Source organism: Porites lutea, chromosome 11, assembly GCF_958299795.1.
Source record: "Porites lutea chromosome 11, jaPorLute2.1, whole genome shotgun sequence".
Taxonomy (NCBI): domain Eukaryota; kingdom Metazoa; phylum Cnidaria; class Anthozoa; order Scleractinia; family Poritidae; genus Porites; species Porites lutea.
Window position 1 is genome coordinate 9,028,693 of NC_133211.1, and position 19,865 is coordinate 9,048,557.

General features: G+C 38.4%; 3 protein-coding genes across 4 annotated transcripts in view; all 3 read right to left on the reverse strand.

Annotated features, from left to right (window-relative positions):
* Positions 1–451: 451 nt before the first annotated feature.
* Positions 452–12,457, reverse strand: LOC140952184 (intraflagellar transport protein 52 homolog). The gene is made up of 15 exons (XM_073401605.1): positions 12,390–12,457; positions 11,129–11,265; positions 10,152–10,239; positions 9,624–9,753; positions 8,701–8,776; positions 7,923–7,991; positions 7,524–7,650; positions 6,938–7,024; positions 5,851–5,919; positions 5,377–5,454; positions 4,051–4,130; positions 3,819–3,906; positions 2,555–2,663; positions 1,697–1,842; positions 452–606 (listed from the first exon to the last, which is right to left on the reverse strand). Exons 1-15 carry the CDS (start codon positions 12,411–12,413, stop codon positions 556–558), a joined length of 1,359 nt encoding a protein of 452 aa, XP_073257706.1. The 5' UTR covers positions 12,414–12,457; the 3' UTR covers positions 452–555.
* A 1,052-nt stretch (positions 12,458–13,509) lies between these two features.
* LOC140951828 (uncharacterized) lies at positions 13,510–15,772 on the reverse strand. The gene is made up of 3 exons (XM_073401181.1): positions 15,667–15,772; positions 14,593–14,754; positions 13,510–13,766 (listed from the first exon to the last, which is right to left on the reverse strand). Exons 1-3 carry the CDS (start codon positions 15,723–15,725, stop codon positions 13,529–13,531), a joined length of 459 nt encoding a protein of 152 aa, XP_073257282.1. The 5' UTR covers positions 15,726–15,772; the 3' UTR covers positions 13,510–13,528.
* Positions 15,773–16,535: 763 nt separating this feature from the next.
* The window catches only part of LOC140952919 (otoferlin-like), a 52,663-nt gene continuing 49,333 nt past the window's right edge, over positions 16,536–19,865 (reverse strand). For both annotated transcript variants that reach the window (XM_073402376.1, XM_073402375.1), the window contains 3 exons: positions 19,578–19,678; positions 19,094–19,241; positions 16,536–18,291 (listed from right to left, as the gene is read on the reverse strand). In XM_073402376.1, the coding sequence (XP_073258477.1) occupies positions 18,259–18,291; positions 19,094–19,241; positions 19,578–19,678 (282 nt within the window). In that variant the 3' untranslated portion in view covers positions 16,536–18,258. The remainder of the gene's footprint in view (positions 18,292–19,093; positions 19,242–19,577; positions 19,679–19,865) is intronic.

Below are 19,865 nucleotides of genomic sequence, written 5' to 3' on the forward strand. Positions count from 1 at the left end.
ATATTCAGGAACTAGCAATGAGAAAAATCTGACGATGGCTGATAACAGTGGGGAACACTCCCTTAAATAAGCTGTATGTATGTGCCACACTCACATATAGAGTACGATTTTTGAGCCCTTTTGGTCTGAAAATGGATGTAGATTTTGCTCATTATGGTCTGAAATCGGGTATGGCTTTTAAGGGAACTACGATAGCGTGTCAACGAATTTGTTCTTTTTAAACAGCAAATCAATAAGGCCGTTCAGTTTGAAGTACTAAGAAATAATTCAAAATGCTTAAACAGTACGTTGACTTCCGTTGGACATGGTAATGGGTTCGGATCCGAGTACAGCTTACAGCATGTACGGAAGCCAGCTCTAAAAACCGCTAAGAAGTTTAGAGACCAGATCAGAAAACGGGCGTGAAGAATGGCGTATTTTGGTCTGGAATAGAGTCAGGAATTTAAGAGTGTTGTATTTTTTTTTTGGCACTGACTAGTCAATCGGTATGCTGTTCCTTATAAGGGACCGTAATAAATAAACTATTATAACCACAACATATTTAACTGGTTCTTCTTAAGTCCCATCTGTGAATGAAGGCTCATTTGACGGTTCATCTGTAGGTTCCTACAAAAAAGAATATATATGTATATAAGATATAACGAATCACTACTTTAAGATAGGCATTACGTAAGAGTAACAGCAACAACTTAAAATGAGATCGATGCATGTACCACGTGACCTAAACGTTTAGTAAGGAAAAGGCTAACTATATGAACAATGCTTCTACGCTAAGTACAGTCAGCAAGTCTCTCCTAACGAAAACCTATATAAAACTGACACCTCGCTAAAAGGGACCTAGAAATTGTCCCTATCTTTTTTTACTGTTTTAGTTGACTCTCTGTAAGACGGACAAATTGTGCCGGTCGCATAGGTGTTCGTCGTAGACAACTACTCGTGAAGAGAGAGAGCTAGAAAGGATGTCAAAAACGAGTGATGGGTTCTAAAGTTCAGTTGAATCTCTTTGATACCGATATCAAAGGAGCAAATAGACGCTAATTATATTTTTGTCTTTTAGAGTGGTCGAACAGAGAGGGCCCATCTCACAGACCTTTTCACAGGTGTGCAAATCATATTCCTTGTACAGAAGGTTAATTTATAGCTTGAGTCATCACTCATGACTATATCACTGCCGACAGTTGATAGGTACAATACAAACCGCCGCCTGGTTGGGTCAGTTGGGAGAGCGCCGGTCTGCTGAGCGGAAGGCCTAGGGTTTGAACTCCGGCCAGACCATTACTCAACTAAGAAGAAAAGGCTGCCTTTGTAATGATATCTGCAAACGGTTAGACTTTCTAGTCTTCTCAGGTAAGGACGAAAAACCGTAGGTCCCGTCTCACAGCGCTTACACTTATCTGGTTCTTGTGGGACGTAAAAGAACCCACACCATTGTTCGAAAAGAGTAGGGGACCTTCAACCTTCAACCTTCACACATTACATCATTCACATCATGGGTTGGGTGGGTACAGTAGAGCTCATAAATGGACTGATAGTGGCTGCCAGACACCCTTGTACGCTGACGTCCGAGCTTACTGTTCACATGTTAATATGTATTGTAAGAGGGTACGTCTGTTGTCTTCTCATCCACGACTCTTCATTCATTCATTCATTTATACTGATTGAAGGGAACTGTTTACCACTTTAACCTCTTACTTACCTGATTTAACTTTTTGAATTCTACCACTTGATGGAAAATATAATCCAAGATGTGTTTAGCATCTCTGCAGTCTGATGGCAGTTTGCTGCAAACACCAAGGATATCACCACACTCTCGCACATAATACTCAAGATCGTCTTCAGTACCTGAAGAAATGTCGATGCAAAGTACAGTAAGGTAAAGTCGCACAAAAGGAACAGGGAACCCATACGGCCTGTGCTAAATACAGTAAAGATTTGTAGCACAGGGCAGCTGGAAATGCTGCTATTACCTCCTTATTGAAAAACTAATGGCATCATAGGAGTACTCCTAAGTAACCTGATATGTTGAAAACTAACAATGCGACAATACTACGTAAAGTCACCAAACTTTGAAGACGTTTGACTTGTGAGCTTCAAACATCTGCAAAATTTGCAAACTTTGTACGGAACAACATCTTCGCTCGTTTTTGTCATTACCACTCTCAAACGTGACAACTCAAGTAATTGAGACGCTCTTTTCAACAGTGTCAACGGATATTCGCCAACGGTTGTGTCAAAAGTTGAAAAAGGCGGGGGAGAGGGTCTATACAGTGCTAAACGAGAGATAAAATGGCTGCGAGGGAGCCTAATAGAGTGCGAACGCAAGGACGCAGATGACTCTACAGACTGAAAGAACAATCCCGACAAGAAGAAAGCTAAGAAGTACTCCTACGAGGGAGGGAGACGGAGACTAATAGAGTGCGAACGCAAGGACGCAGATGACCCTACAGACTGAAAGAACAATCGAGACAAAAAGAAAGCTAAGAAGTACTCCCACCGATACTGCTAACAGTTAACCCTAGTACTAGAGGAGGTTAAGGTGGTTTAATGCACTTACATTTGTTGGTGATTTGCGCCAATCTCGACTTTTCTGATGAAAAGCTTTCATCCAAATCAAACAAATCAAGCGCTGGACCGGGTAGCTCGCGAAAAGTTGGAGGAAATACCTACAATAAACAGACGCAACATAGTTCAAGTAAGTATTACTTTGACAAAATAACAACAACAACAAACAACAAAAACTGAATAGAGAGTCTTCAACGCAGGGCTACAAAATTCATCTTGAACATGTACTGACAAGAGGATATTTCTCATCATGACGCCTTTCTCGCCTCAATCTGCTGCCGTTAACATACTTGCATGAAGTGAAAGTGACAGAAAGATCTAATTTTTTTTATTTTAAGTGTCGCACAGACCTCTACTCCTTACCCACAGATGATTATGTTAAGCCTAACGGCACTCGTCTCACTCGCCACAGCTCTAATTCCAAAGTCTCGCACAAAACTCTTTCAATTTAATCACTTTAATAGTATTCAGACTAGAATAATCTGAATACTCTGCCTGAATCCACTCGCACTCTTACTTCTCTTACGCTACTCCGCTGCTTTCCGTACAAACTATGACGTCAATAACTTTAACACCTGGAAGTCGATCTACTGAAAATCTTGGAGCCTCGCTCTGTTGTTTGTCCCGCATCATGGTCACGCGTTCTTGTATTTTTTTTTCAAATGTAGACTACGAGTAGTCCCCCATTTTTCCTCAGGGATAGTACAGCGAGCGAAACGCGAGCGCGTGAAAATCACCCCACGCGAGAAAAGGCTTTTCTCTCCCTGCCCCGTCTCGCCTTTCTCGTGTGGGGTGAGTTTCAAGCGCGCCGCGTTTCGCACGCTCTACTATCCCTGAGGAAAAATGGGGGCCTACTTGTAGTCTATTTCAAATGTATATTTTATCCTTGTCTTATCTTGTTATTGTAACCATGCTGAAAGCGATTAAATAAATAAATGAATAAATGAATGAATAGAAGATTTCCTAAGGAAATTGTTGATTCCGTTTGTCCTTCAAGCTCAAGATTAGCACAACTGTATGGACTACCATAACCCACAAGGTGACGTTAGGTATGTGTCCTGTCGTAAGGGCAACCAGCGCCTATAACCACACCCTGGCTAAGTGGTTCAACAACAAGCTGAAGCTACTGTCTCTGAATGATGAGAATCAATATACAGTTACAAGCGGTTACGATTTTGTCAACCCTCTGGTGTTTAAAAAATACACAACAGTCCGTGAGTCAAGTTTTGAATGTACTCTGACTACAATAAACTTACAGCAGGTTGAAGAGGAGGAAGAGGAGTCTCAAACTGAGGAGTAATCAGCTGAAGTGGTTCATGTTTGACCCTAAGATCCTCATATGCTCTGAAAAATAATATTCATTATTATCTAACAAGTAATTAAGTTAGCAATCGAAAAAACGTTTAAACTCTTAAATAAATATTTATTCTCCCAAGCCTTTGAGCCTATGCATAAGTTTTAATACACCAATATTAGTGTAATAATCACCTGATGGCAGCAGGAACAACACTTGTGTCCAACTTAAAAAGATCTTCATCAAACATCTTGGTGATGTCCCTTCCCACACTCTAAAGAGTCACAATAAAAAATATAATTAACACTGTTAGAAATTTAAACCAAAAAAATGTACGATTCATGACCTCTAAAATTTACATAAAAAATTGTTTAACACCCTCTTACTGGGTTACTCATGTCCCTAGTCTGAATTTCTAGACAAGTTGTCTTGCATATTGAGGAGGGAGCCATACACCCCCTGTACGTGTTTGTCAGTATTTAGTATTACTCTGTCCTTGTCTTAGTCACTGTCACAGTGTCAATCCATCTTTGTGTTGTCTGTCACCATTTCATCTGTCTTATTTTGCTGATTCACAGTGAATGAAGGCAATTATCATCAGGTATAATTATGCATAATTTTGATGAGGTATGATGAGACAAAGCTCAGAGTTTTAATTTTTTTGTTTTGATTGGTTAGCATGGACTAAGTCTACTATGAAATACAAATACCCCGGTAAACAATCCTTATGGGGTAAATTCTGTCCTATATGTAGATCATCTCAGGGGTTTCAATAAAAATTGACATAGCCAGCAGGATTGAATAGAGAAACCGACTGTATCATCAAGGGCCCTTTTTTCCCCTTTTTTTTATTGAGGTCTGGTGGTGTGGTACCCCCCAAAATTTTGAAATTTCAAACCCCTAAGATGTGTTTCTGGCATCCTGGGGACTAAACTGAGTAAGAGATAGCTTTCATTAAAGTTTCAATTTATCAGCCACGCAATAAACCCCTACAAGCAATGAACAAATGACAATATGTATAGATCGTTTTCACATGATGACATCACATTGGCCATATTTGTGTACAAAACAATGAATCGGCGGCCATGTTTGTGTACAAAAAACATTTTGTTGGAATTGAACTCTTTTCACATGTTAAAACTTTCTTTCATTTCAAGCAATTTGCAAAGCTGCTGACCACATGACTGAAAACGATCTATATTTTGTTTACGACTTTTTCAAAACTATATAGCTGCTTCTCGTATCAGGAAAAAACTAGCCGACTTTTGTGAGCAAAGTAGCGGACATGTTTTGTTGGTGGTTGGTAAAAAAACCCTGTCAACTCAAGACTGACAACTAGAGAACTGACAGCTAAATTTTTTAAATTTTGTTTTGGGGAGATATTTTTACCAACAGTGCCCACCACTGAAACTCCCTTTTTGAGGAATTCTTTGTAATTAAAGCACTTTGAATAGACTCTTGCTTTTACACAAGCGATACAAATGAGCATTTCATATTATAGTTGTCAACTAGAATTTTACCTCATCATTTTCTTGAAGGCAAACTCTCAGCCTGTCAGACATTTTAGGGGTGTCTGGAATGTAATGGTAGTCTGATACCTGCACAATGTATATAGAATAATCAGGGCATTCAGATATTCATCCATGATCATTGTGAAATTCATGCATAAATTAAATCAAATAAAATTGGTATAAAAACCTAATACACTCCGAAATGGGTTTACCAAGGAAAAAACCGAACAAGACTAAAAAAGTTAACAGTGCAACTTCGATGACATTAAACTAAAATCATGAGACTTATCAATGATCACCAACTTTCTTCTTGTTCAAAGCAATTGCTGGTTTGCAGGTGATGTCATGGCGGCCATGTTGGTGAACAAGAACAAAAGTATTTCTCTCCTCTGGGAACTAAACTCTATTTTCATGTAAATTCTTCGAGAAAAAATTCTATTGTGTTGACCCCCAACATGGCTGTGGCAGAAAGACATTGCATACCTCAGGGTCCTCTGCATCAATATTGTTGAGTTGAATATCATTTGTTGTGAGCCACTGAAAAACCACATCCTTGAGGAAAAAGATACAGTCAGTCATGTTATTGGATGCTTTAACTGTACATACCTTCTTAAATAAATGCTACTCTTTACCCTCAACTCTCCTAGACGTGTCATGTTTCAGATAAAGCCTCAACACTATCCCACCCACCAGCTCTGTCAGCTGCTGTGATGTGTACCTCACTCATGCATACTTTGCTCACCTAGGCAAGGTACCACAGGGTGTAAAGAAAGTAAGTTATGAACTAGCCGGAGAGTAATTTCAACTAGCCCAAAACAAATTATTGAAGAGCAGGACTGATTACCGTTCTTCTGTAAGTTATGAATACCCCCAAAAACACCTAACCAGAATTCACCAGCCTAGACAGCAAAATCCACTAGTTCCGGACTACTGGACATAACTTTCCAGGCATACTAGGGACACGGGGTCATTAGCCTGTGAGCAAGCTCTCCATTTGGGGGATATCGTAAAAAGTAGACAAGTGAGAAGCATGCAAGAGGAGACACAAAAGCAGGGGTCTTGGGCAGCTCACTTTGCTCACCCAAATAGGAAAGCTTGTGTACAAGCTACAGCGCATCAGTTTCAAAACTGTCACATGCTCCTCTCTTAAAATAAAGTCTATTGATTAATTGATTGATTGATTGATTGATTGATTGATTAATGCTGACCGCAGAGGTTGAAAGAGAAGGTTGATTTTGAGCAATAAAGATTTCTGGTGATTTATGCAGGTAGGTGATTGCATAGGCCACAATCCAAATCCCAAGTTCCAGGAGGGCCATGAGCTGTTCTTTGCCTGGCCTTAGCTATCCCACGCTATGGCCGCTTAGCTATTCTGCTATGGTTAGACTTGTTAGGGATGGAAGTCCTGCTGTCACAACTCTTCTGCAGTTAGTGTCACTAACACATGCAAATTTTAACATTAAGACCAGGAGCCAGCCCAAGATAAAGGGTAAAATATTTTTAAATAGTAAGGAAAATTGTAGGTTAACATTGCATGATAATAGTTTTAAAACAGAACCTACAGCTGTACCTGAACTTTGGCATTTTCTTCTTTGTCAAGATATTGATCACTGAACATGTGCACAGACCCCAAGACAGCCATTTTTCCTTTTGAATACTAAGAAGAAGAAATATTCCTTTGAAATTAATGAATAAGTAGACATGGAAAAGAACCACTGAAAAATATCCTGGGGGAAAAAACTTAGATTTGGGTGGGTTGTTCTGCTGAGGTTTAAATTGCAACTCCTGTAATAACCCCCATTCTGCTACCCTATCTAAGACTTACAAGTTAAATTGTGAAACCTATCTAAGACTGGAAGTGAAAAAGGATGCTTTGACAACAAGGTTGTTCTCTACTTTGTTTTGGTCTAAAATGAACAGCCTAATTCAACACCACTTACTGTTTCTCCTCAGTGAGTCCGAAATTTCAAGAAAAAAAATAATAATAATAATCCAAAATTTTCCTAACATGTTAGCAACTGTTAGCAGCTCATAAATTCAGCACCCATAAAAACTACCAGAAAAAATTAATGGTTACAGTATGTTTTCAAGGATCTGTTCCTTTGTAAGGTTAAAAACACAAAAATACAGGGGTTATAAACCTGAAAAGAACTTACCCTTGACGAATGAAAGGCGCAGACTGGTCTGTTAAGAGGAAATGACACACTGCCAGATGAAAGCACAGATATGGCTGGTTTGACCACATTCAGTGTTGCACCAAAAGGAAACACAAATGTAAGAGACCTAAAAGTACAAACAATGACAATCAAAGACAATGGTATTTAACAAGTTCACACTGGAAATGCTCAAAACTACCTGTGAACATGGAAGCACAATCCTTTCACTAGCAATTAAGGGAAGAGTCTTGCACTACCTTGTACTTAAAGCATAGCAGAGGAAAAAAAATAATCCTAAACAGCAGTAAAGAAGGTCTGTAGCAGTTCACGACTACTAAAAGTTGTAGTTATTTCTCTAAAGGGGAACAAGCTATTATTTTGTTACACGACAATACTTACTGTCCTAGGTCTGTTTTGTCAAAATCTGTTGATCCAGGGACAAACTTTCCAGCAGCACGATTGATCTCTCTAAACACGCAACAGACAAAAAAATTTACATTAGAAACTGAGCAGTGACAATGAAATGGAATGCACTCTCAACAATAGCCACCTTTGATTGTCATTGTAACCATTTTTGCCAGACAGTATAGTTGCACCCCTCCTTATGACACCTTATAAAAATAAATGCCAACACTCTCAGATTATTTGAAAGAAGTCTCGGGTCTTGGGACACACAAAAATCTTTCCTGTAGGGGTCACCAAATCTTCCAGATACATGGTAAATTAAGGTAAATTTTGAGCTTTTTGTTACAATGACAGTTTTGAATTACTGTAAGCCCATTTTTCCCAAAAATTCCATACTTTGTCAATCATAGTACACTTTCTGTGGCAATTTTGCAAGTATGTCACAGATAATTTTGATGCCTGGTGATTCATGTAAAAATTTGAACTAATGTTTGAGCCACCCCCATGTTATAATTTGGGGACTGGGTCAATTTGTGATTATAGGAGAGGGTGTTGCAGTGGTTTTTGATGGGGCAACTGCAAAACGGAAGTCTTCAGAGTTAAGATCTCCAGTGGTTTGCATCTCTGCACCTTTCTATTATGGACAGTTCACTTGATTCCAGAAATACCAAACGTCATACCATTCACACCAAGACATGTATATAATGTGAACATCTGGGTGTGTCCCTTTGTTGCCCTTATTACAAACGTTTGAATATACACCAGTACTCACCTATTCAGGACTCCATTTGATATTAAAACTTCTTTAGGGTGGAAATACTTGTAATACACTGTCCTGACAACAGAATCTGTGTTTGTGAAAAAGATTATATTATTTATTTTATTTTTATCATTGTCACACTGACAAACAATGAAAAGGGAGAGATGGAGGGGGGAAGAAAGACAGTCATTCATGAGCAGCACAAGATGACTGAATGACCCACCTGAAGATGAGCCAAGGGCATCAACCGCTGTATACTACTTCCTCTTAACTTATACTTAAATTGTATACATTATAAACAAACCATTACTGCTAGAACATGCTTTCCCTGTTTGAGTATACTGAAAAGCTATGAGTTATAGTTCTCCACCAGGTGTAATTTAAGCAAAATTCGAAATGGCAACCGCAATTTTTAAGAAAAATTCCTAGGGGTAAGAGGGTTGAGAGCCCAGTAGAAGACAAAAAGAGAGTAAGATTGAAAAGCCAAAGTCAAGTTAGGGGAGGAAAGAAAGCAAGATTTTGCCTTCTGTGTATACCTGACCATGAGAAGCTTTAATTATTTTAGCATCATGAGGAATAGACGGCAGAACAGTGCTCCAATAATGTAAACAGCTTTTTGGTAACTTTTGGTTCTTTTTGGTGAGACAGTGAGCAGAGAACAGCTTGACTAGCTTGGAAAAGCACTTGCTAAGTTTTTAGGTCCCAGTTGTTCAAAGGGTGGATTGCACTATCTGCCAGATAAATCTCTACTAAAACTTGGATAACAAATTAATTAGGTGGATAGCCCTATACACTGCTTGAACAACCAGGACCAGAAGTGAATCACTTAATGGACAAACTCCTTCACACTGAACAGATTTCTGCGCTGGATGGTTGAATGGGATGGACAGTATTGATCACGTGCATGAGGGGTAGGGCTGAATTATTTCTCATACCATTGTTCACCATTATTCCATAGTCTTCTAATAGAAAGTTGATGTTGGTATCAAATCTGGGCTCTCCTCCTTCTCCTAACAAAATCAGTAGGTTTCCACCTTTTTCAATGTATTGCTTGAGTGCATCAAACTGAAATAAATGTTTCAGATTACATTAAGTCTTAAGTCTTCATTCTACATCTCACACCTAGGCTGCAATCTCTTCAATTTACATTTTACTCTTTAATTAAGCATAGATTTTATGGAAAAAAGTTAGTGGGGAAAATTGAAAATGGTACTGGTAATGGGTACAATATACAGGCAAGGAAGGAAAGAGTGGCCCACCAAGCATTTAGCACAAGCTATAGAATATCAGGCCTGATTATGACCAGTTTAAGAAATGGGTAAAGGAGCATTCCTTGCTCTACAAGTGTAGTCTCATAATCAAAACTTAAAAAAATAATGCCTTTGCAATCCCTTATGTCCAAGTTTCCCTAAACTAAAACCCACATACAAGAGTACAATAAACTATTTAAATATATTATTCACCTCATTTGCAGTGAACTTTCGTCTCGGTCCTCCAAATATAATAACTTTGGCTGTTGCTATTCTTTCTACAGTTATTTCATCTTTGTTTCTAGAATCAAGGTAAAAGCATATATAAAAGATATACAGCTCTTAATATATTTGAAATTCAGAAGAAATAGTTGTTCCCTCATCATTTCCGTTAAATGATACAGTAAAGTTTAAAACAGGCTGTGGTGCTGTATCATGCTTGCACACTTTTTTGCACCATAACAATAAGAAGTAATGAGATTCTGGTAAACTTCCCACTTACCCTACCCTAACCCAAAATTTTACCCCTTAACTGAAAAGCTAAATGTTAACCATCAGTTTAATAGGGAGGAGGGTAGGTGGGCAGTTTCGAAAATCTTACACTGATCCAATAATCAATAGCAATAATGTTGCTGTATACATGTACATTCATTTCAAGCACCAACTTCAGAATACCAAGCCAGAGAATAACACAAAAAGCACTTTTGTTATTCAACAAGATGCAAATAACTGATCCAAGGCTGTATTAATTACATTGATGAAAATTATTGTATTCGAAATTTAATGATAAAGTCTCTAAATGCAGTATCCACACTGACTGCATCAAATAGCTTTACTGAATACACGCAAGCGTGAATGTGTAGAATGTTATAGCTCAAAATAAAATTAAGGTTGATTCTCAATTTCTATTGTCTCCTAGCCCTAATTATACATTAGGGTTAGGAGACAAAGCAAACTGAGAATCAACCTACATGTAGGCTGCAGAAATTTTAACCTAAACTTTATTCTGATAAATTAGGTACTTAACTAGTAAAGCTGTTGTTGTTCCTGTAGATTAGACATTTTTACAGACAAGTTGAAAATTGGGATTTTAATGATCTATCATCACAATATGCCCTAAAATCCCACATTGTTCCAAATTCTAAAACAATTAAGGCAAATTGTCAGTATAACAGATATTTCCTACTTACGTGATAACTTTCCAGTTAGATCTCAACTTGCGAACTAGTGATTTAAATCCATTTGCAGGTGTGAACAGTTCTCCTTTGGAGGCATTAAAGATGATTGTGTTACTTTGCTGTCCTTCTGTATTGTCTGGACTGGCATCCTATAGAGATACAATATCATCATCATCATCTTTAATCTTTACAGTGCAAAGTAGGTAGGTAGCTAAAGGCGCACATGAACGAAAGACCCAAATGGCTGCAGCTTATTCCAGTTTCATTAGCATGAAGCACCTAGGAGTATTGCTACTCCCCCCTGGACAGGATGATAGTCCATCCCAGGGTTACCCCCCAGCAGTATGTCACCGGTACCCATTAACACACCTGGGTGAAGAGAGACAAAGTGGAGTAAAGTTCCTTGTCTAAGGAAAAAATGTGACGGGCCAGGCTTGAACCCCCGGACCTCCAGAACCAGAGTTCAAGGTGTTAACCAGTTGGCCACACACGCCTCCACACTGTGCAAAGTATTCCATATATATATGCCACCACAACTTGAGGTTTCCATTTTATGGATATTATATATTAAATGGACAGCCAGGATAAATATTGCAGATACTTCAGTCACACAACAATATATTATTACATTGCAACAAATGCCAAAACATTATGCAGCCCTGCATAATGTTATGTTGCAGGTTGTAAATGACAAACACCAAGTACTGATAGAATTTTCTCTTTATGGAAAAGGAATGAATCCTTCAACACTAAGCTGCTTTAACTAATTTTAATGAAATATTTTATTATTAAAATAATCCACTTCACAGAGCCCTTTTCAGTATATCACTGTTTAAGACTCAATTCCCGCGGTATTAAAAAGAAAGACTATAGATATATGTTGTAGTTAAATTTATATCTCAGGTTCAGGCTACATACACACACATACTCGGTATCAGTTGTACATATTCGACAAAATACAATTTCTGTAGAACCAGACGATGTAAAAAAAGTTCGTAAGACGTTTTCGTAGCCAAAATAAGAAATGAAAAGCCAAGCTTGGTCCCTTGATTGTTCGTTTCGCCCATAGCAACAAACTAGATTTCTAAATAAATAAAATTCGACGATTTGCCTATCTAAATTTTACCGTGAAAACACAGCATACATAAGGAGAAACTATTGATTGACAGCACATAAAGTAGCAAAAATTAAAATTAAAACATTTTTATAACGTTTCATGAACTATTTCGCTCTTAATCCCACGAAAAAGTCGATATATTTTTCAAATTCCTACCTGAGTTGTTGTTCCAGGCGCCATTTTGAAGACGAAAATATGATTAGAGTTCAGGGACGCTCTGTTTAGTTCGCCAGCTCGACCCAGTCCTCAATAAAAAAAATTATCCCCCTGTTTCTCAAAGCAGAGTGATTACTGCTAACCGTGGGTTTTGTTTCATTTGTTGGAAACAACACACAGAAGAAAACTAGGTTAGACATATTTGGTAATAGCTTCTTGGTTTTTAACGTGGCTGAGTATCTGTTACTAGCGCCCCTATGCCCTTATTCTGCCCTATTTGAGCCCATTCAACAGGAGGTTTTGTTTTGTTTTGTTTTTCTCTTAATCAGTTGTTAATATCTTCATAAAGATTATGTATACAGTATCTCTATTTAGCGCTTTCATAATATATCCGCCTTTTTCTGTCCGTGTACGAACTGGCCATGGGTAGCACCTTTAGCATCAGCAGAGTCAGTCTAGCCTAGAACTCAAGTCTGGTTTGACTTAGCTAGGACCTCTAAAGAGAAACAAAAGCGATTTGACTTTTCGCTTTTGTCTTCGCTTTTTGCAATTATAGCAGTTAACTTCTCCCGTTCAATGTTCAATCAATCTCAGAGTTAGCATTTCAATACGTTTGATGCCTGTTAGGTCTTATGTTATCTTATGGAAAGTGCCACGCATCTCAAGCGAACTTCCTGTTCACCGTTTTTGTAAGGTATCTCTTTAAGGATACGATAAACAGTCCAAAAGACAACTATACAAATATTGTAATCACTGGAAGTTTATTCTTTACAATTCACTAACTATTGTTAACCGTCTATGTCGAATACTTTTACCTACGCCGTAATATATATGAATTACTGTTGTAACTACGTAGTTGACATATTTACATTTTCTTGACTTTTTTTTCTCATTTAAAGTGATCATGTATTTCCTAGTCTTACATTTACTACAACTAAACTAATTATCAAAGTATATTTCGGACAGTCACTCATAATGCGACATCATATTAATGAAACATCTCGGAGGGGGCGAGGACAGGCTATGTCAAAGAGCGTTCATTCAATATTTACAGTCTACATTTAATACAAGTCATAATATTTTGAATTCCCAGTTCCTAAAATACAACTCAGATTCCTTTGCATATATTTTTCAATTCTTTATGAAAGGCTCGGAGTTTTGAATTCCCAGCGTCTTGGTTGGCATTTCTCAACAGAAGATTTGTACAAATTAGGAAGTGAACAGACAGTCCACTTTTCAAGTGGATGCTCACTAGTGTACTTGGCAAACTGACAGGCTTCAAGTAATAGTCTATGATATTCAGACAGATGAAACTGGCCATCTTGGAAGTCTTTTCCCGCTAGCGGTTTCTTTGTCGGCTCTTGATCTTGAAGAGACCTATAAAAAATGATTGGGTTTTTTCTCTGAGGAAGGAATAATGATTTCCAGGCAGGCGATATTTCAGAAATAAATTTCACACCCTTCCCGGGACAAACATTGTATGATGAGGAAAGATTCCAAAAAAGTATTTGCTGATTTCACTGTATCCCAGACTCCCACGCAGGCGCTCTTTCTGCGTTCCGCTCTACTGCTAAAAAAGGAAGAGAGCGGAACTTCGCCTGAGGACGCAAAAAACGGCCGAGTAGGAGACTAACCGTAACTATTAATATCCATGATTAAAAGCCATTTTGTTTTTTTCACAGGCCAAGTATTACAGCCAAAAGATTACCATTATTAAGAGGAAAGAGATAATCACAGGACCGAAGCTTTATAAGCTAATTCTTGATTTCGCACAGAAATATCCTGTCCTTTATCGAAATAAATAAAATAGAAATAAATATATTTAAAATAATTAACTGATCTCTTGAGCTCCCTAGTTACCAAGGCCCCTCTTCTCTTTAATCAGGACCTTAAGCGTCTATTTGGACCCGCTCAATATGTCAAATGAAGGCGTCTCTTCCTGGAGTTGAATTCTTAAGGACTTTATTCAGGTTCAAAAAGAGGAAGGGAAACTCGTCGTCGCATGTCCACGTCCTCCATAAAACGGCAGATTAGGAGGTTTCACGTCGTAGTCGAGCAGTGGACGTCAAACTTCGGTGATCGACGACGAAAAAATAAGAAAAAAGGATCCTGGGATGGAATCTTCCTAAATCCTTCAGTTGAAACATTGACAACTTCCGCAAGAAGTTTGAAAAAATAAACGTTTTTAAAAATGTTCTCTTACCAGACAGACTTTCTAAGATTGTTAGCTCTGGCTAATGATAGAGCTCTTTTTTCGCTAGCAATCTGTTTGTTCAGAGCTTCAATTTGTTGTTCCATTCGAGTTTTGAACCTCATTACTTCCTTCCTTTTGGAAGCAGACATGGAGCCATAAAGTTTGTGCTTTCTGTGGATAATAGAAAAGAGACAACTTTAGTATAGTATTTAAAATAGTAAGGAAAATCCACTTTTAAGTATTACCTATAGCTAATAAGACACTCGAGTTCATTAAATGTCTGTGTCATCCAATTCTTTCAAAAGACAGAGACTGAATGAATATACGTTTATGAGTCGAAGATAAAAAAAATAAAAAGCCGAGCAAGAAACGAAAATTCCGTGTAAGGTACTAACAGAACATTTTTGTCGGGTTAACATTGGCTCCTTTTTATCAATTGTCAGTTTATCCTAGGAAAAGCCTCCTCCGCAGGTAACTCCTATTGTAACGCTTACACTGACCGTGAGGAGTCTAGGAACGAGATAAGGAGAAAAAATGAGGAGGAGTCACTGATCACTGCCGGATCACTGTCTCTCCCCGTTCTCTCCCCCTTCTGCCACTCGTTCTCAAAAACAGGACAGTGAAGTCTGCGGAGTAGGCTACCTTAGGACTAAGTATCTATTCTCTTCCAGAGGGTGGAGGGAGGTCCAAAGTGGACGACCTAGTGTAAAAAAGGGTTGATAAATTGCAGAATGTTTTATGATATGGCACATTCTGCAAAATAAGTATTGAATGTTTGGCGGGGAAAAAGAAAACTGATCACGCTATAAGGTTAGGTATGCAGGTAGTTTAAGCAAAGAGGAAACAAAAACCGATCTACTTCCAGAATCCAGTGTTAAACAGCAAACAGGCTTGCAGAGATACTACTACTAAGTGATCTCTGAATCAGCAGCGAATCAGCTTTAATCTACTTTTCATTCCTCTTTTCAAATACTCTCTAAGGATCTAATACAGAATGGATTCCGTGCAGCATACTGCATGCACTGCATGTCTTGCTGTGGTGGGTATCCCCCTTTGTAGGACTTAAAATTTATGTAGATGTACCTTTTAAGTTCCACTCTCGTCTTTCTGCGTTCTTGGAAAGAACTAAAAGCACTTCCCATATCGATTATTCTACAAATGTTTCTCTGGTTTGTCTACTCGCAAAAACACGTCTGTACTTGAAAAGGTTTGTTTTGCAACTGAACACTTTCCTCTGTGACATAACAAAGAAGGAGAAGCGCGCGCGCACCAAGGTCAACCAATCAGCTTTGTTTTACAGCTGACGAGTGCGGCCACGCGCACAACGGTTGAAACTTGCTACGCGCGCACGCTACGTTTCTTTAGAAGAATCCGAGTCTAGCTACTCCAAGCTGAAAACGAATCCTGTGTTTCCTCGCATTAATCAATAAAAGGATACGAATTATTTTACTTAGCAATTGGCGTGGACTAAATCTGAATCCAATGTCCCGGATTCCGAATTTTCCGCGTTTCTTTTCGCTAAAAGCGCTGCTTTAGAAGCCTTGCCATCCTGGTAAGGTTGCCATGGCAAAAAATATACAATTGTTTTCGGATGTAACGTTGTTATAAAGGGTGGAGGAGAGGTGAAGGGAGTACCGCATGATCTTGCATCCGGACTCAGATATAACCATATGGATATAGCTAAGGCACATAGAACATGTTTCATAGAGTGTTAGCTATTTCTTGACGAGAACAAACTTGTACGTCAGCTACTGTAGCTACAATTACCCCAATTTTGATACGAAAAGAAAGCTCTACGCCATCTCTTCTTGTAAGGTTTTCAGCTGTTATTTAACCTGATCAAGCTTTGTTGCCAGCAGTAGTTTTGCGGGGCTGTAACGACGTAGAAAAACTTCATCATCTTCGCACTTCCAATAGTTTTTCCTACTTACTATATAGCACGCAAACATCAGAGTTTCAATAGCTTTATTGCTTTGGATAGTACACCTCACGTATGACAGCTACACACTGACTACTGATAAATAACACCCATAGATACTGTATCCCACCACCAGTACTACGGACAAATAACATCTATTACTGTTATTATATTCTACGTTCTTTTTCTGGTTTTGAGCGTCGTTTAAATCAATATTTACAACTCAAACTGTACGACTTCGCCAACACTTTCTGTACAAAATCAGCTCATTCCATGGCATCAAGCCAATTTAAATAAAAAATTACGCCTCTTGGGGGGAATAGGTACCTCCTATAAACTGGTTTGAGCTCGTCACGCAATTCTTAGTTGCCTGACAGTTTAATTTCATGCAAAATCGGGTGACAAACTACTTTGGAGAAAAGTATCGGGTGACGAGCTCAAAAAACAATTTTCGTGGAGAAAAGAACACATCCGTATTTGACAGGAAAGAAAAGATAAATATCTGGAAATTTTTCCCATTATAAAATATGTAACTTAAATATAATCAAGAAATTATTACATTAAGTCGAACAAACAAACGTTCAGCAAGACCAGTTGCCCTCAGTGTGCTATTTCGTAGCAAGCATAAGCTGAATTTTAATATCTATGCATTAAATTTCCTTATGCTCACTTTCTGCGATCTTCAAACCTTAAATTCTACTTTTGGATATCCCCAAAATAAACTCTTTTTTTAAACAATAATCTACGTCCGCTTAAAAAAATCAATTGGCTCTAAATAGGCTTAGACTGCTTGCAGTCCGCCTTTTCTCTTAAAATCCGTCTAGTTCTTGATCTCATCCAGCGCGATTGCAAACCACGATGTTGTTATATAGACGAGACGAGAAATTTTTTCTTCTCGGGCTTACGCCCTCGTTTCTCGCGGCAAGCGGCTTCGTCGCTCGTGTGCTTAGGTTTTGCGTGCAGTAACTTTGCAAAGAAAAATAAGAGACTGCTCGCAGTCTAAAATAGGCTTGAATAGAGCCCGACGTTCTACTATTACCCTAAACCTAATTCTAGACTAATACCAGTTTCTCGGAATCTACTTTAATAGAATATGACAGGAATATTGAGCCACGAAGACCTCTTAAAGTTACGATATAACCTTAGAATTATTCTGAACAATGGCCAATTGGGGAACACAATACCTTAGAAATATTTTTCCTTTATAGAATGCTTCGTTGTATGTTATCCCTGAATCTAACACTAAGCATGCAGCAGATAACGGTCCTCTAAGGAGAGAAACCTGGGGAGAATTTTACTGAAGACAAAACTTCATAATTTTACTTATTATAATTATCATAATTAAGAAGGAATTTAAACACATCATAACTTAAGATTTTAAATCATGAAACCCTGATACAACGTATGAACATTAAGTTTTTCGAACAGAAACGAAAAAAAGAACGACAGAAATTGCCTTACAACATTTTCGAGGCCACCAAGCTGAAACTTTTTCGACAATAAATAAATTTATATAAAACAAAAAAAAAAAAACGGGCTTACGAAAAAATAAATGCGATGGTCAAACTTTACAATTTTATACACCTCTGTAATAAAATAAACAAGTTGACATAAACAACTCAAATTTTGGGACTGCAACTTGACTATTGCAGGTTATATAATACATTCAATTATAGTGAGGAACTTAAGGAACCTCGATAAATAAATTGTTCAGCAACGCCAGAGAAGGACTCTGATTTCTGATTTGGTTGCAGAGCTTAAGCTCCAAAGATCTTCTTAACTGTGTAGCCCTGAAAAAAACAAAAGCGCGAAGACGATTAAATTGTGTGGGAAAGGAAACTGTAAAAAATTAACCCTTGTGGGAAGTTATTAAAGACCAACTTATAAACATTATAGGGATGACTCGAACGTTACAAAACATGCTAGACAAAGCCGTGCTGCTTTGCTTAAGTGAATATAACTACCTCAAAGATGAAACAGCTATAATTGCTTGGCAACAAAGGCTCCCAAAAAACAAAAAGAAGTCGTAGTAAGAACGTCTGTACAGTTACATGAAAATATAGTGTCTGGTTTCCCTGTGCCATTTTTATCTTCCCTGAAAGGCCGCCCTTGGATAAGGTTATCACGAGTAAACTTTTCAATGTAACTTAACTGGTGTCATCAGTTCTAAGCCCTCTCAGTTCTGGCGCATTTTAACGAATACAACGTCAAACAAAAACGACGTGCATCTGCTTATTGTCTGGTTACTGCAACAGGGTTGGGTCTAGACAAATTGAAACTTTGTCCAAAGATATCCAACGAGATACCAAAACTGAACCAGAGTGTTGTATCTAGTATTCACATATATGTCGTTGGTTGAAAATGTTGGACATGTTTCGCAGACCTTTACGCAATTTCCTTCTCCTACTGTATGGTCAGCAAGTATCCACAATCTTAACCTAACCCAATCCTCAATCCTTGATTCGCTGGAAGCTCCGTTGATAAAACCAAATTGTTGTATTCCCCTAGCACCAAACCCACACGCACCCTGTTACCCATGCACGACGAGAGTCTACGAGTGACTTTGTTATATTTAGTTAAAGTCAGTCTTACAGGCATGGAGTAGAAGAACAAGCCCATAAGGGCCACTAGCAGTCCAATGACCAGGAACTTGATCAGGCACATCTTGTAGTTATTCCATAACATGTACTTCAAAGACTTGAAGGGATTCATGAACCAGGTAAAGGTTGAGTCGGGGCGGCTGAAAAAGCAAACAAATAAGCATTAAAAGAGCAAGTTGCATGCCAAGACAACAAACGTGAAGTTCAAGTGATCACAACAAAAAACACGATTTGCGTGACAAACCGCAAGTTCAAGTGTGGGGAAGCAGTGAACAGTTTGTTCGACGTGCAAAAAAGCGCGGGAAAGCATGCAATCTCTACCAGCGAAATAAAATAAGCAACCGATGATATGAGCGGGAAAACCGTGTCAAGCATACGAAAACTTTATAGCAGGTTACAAGTGTGGCAAAACAATGCAACTAATTTGGGGCAGTCCCGCACATTTAAGCAAATCAAAGCACAGTTCCAGGTCTTACTTGGGTTTCTCTAGAGCCTGCGGATCCTCACGGGCCCGTCCAGCGGGCTTCTTTTCAGCCTCCTCTTGAGTCAACAATTCAAGTTCAGCTTCCACTTTGCCCTGTTTTAAAAAAAGTAATAACGTAAACATTTACATTTTTAACTTGCTACTCCTAAATCAAACTACACTCAACACAATGGACTCAAAAAAAGGAAGAACGTAGGGATCATTGTGCATTGTGCACACAAATACGTTGAAGTTTCGGATTGCTTTAGGTTTCTGGGAAACTGCCCACCTACCACTCCCC

Bases quoted from the DNA above. Each gene is read 5' to 3' on its own strand.
- LOC140951828 (XM_073401181.1), bottom strand. From the start codon at position 15,725: ATGGGAAGTGCTTTTAGTTCTTTCCAAGAACGCAGAAAGACGAGAGTG. The intron at 14,755-15,666 runs GTACATCTACAT...TATTATCCACAG, and splicing joins ACGAGAGTGGAACTTAAAAG to AAAGCACAAACTTTATGGCT. The intron at 13,767-14,592 runs GTAAGAGAACAT...CATTTTTTATAG, and splicing joins AATCTTAGAAAGTCTGTCTG to GTCTCTTCAAGATCAAGAGC.
- LOC140952184 (XM_073401605.1), bottom strand. From the start codon at position 12,413: ATGGCGCCTGGAACAACAACTCAG. The intron at 11,266-12,389 runs GTAGGAATTTGA...GTATCTCTATAG, and splicing joins CGCCTGGAACAACAACTCAG to GATGCCAGTCCAGACAATAC. The intron at 4,131-5,376 runs GTAAAATTCTAG...GTGACTCTTTAG, and splicing joins GCCTTCAAGAAAATGATGAG to AGTGTGGGAAGGGACATCAC.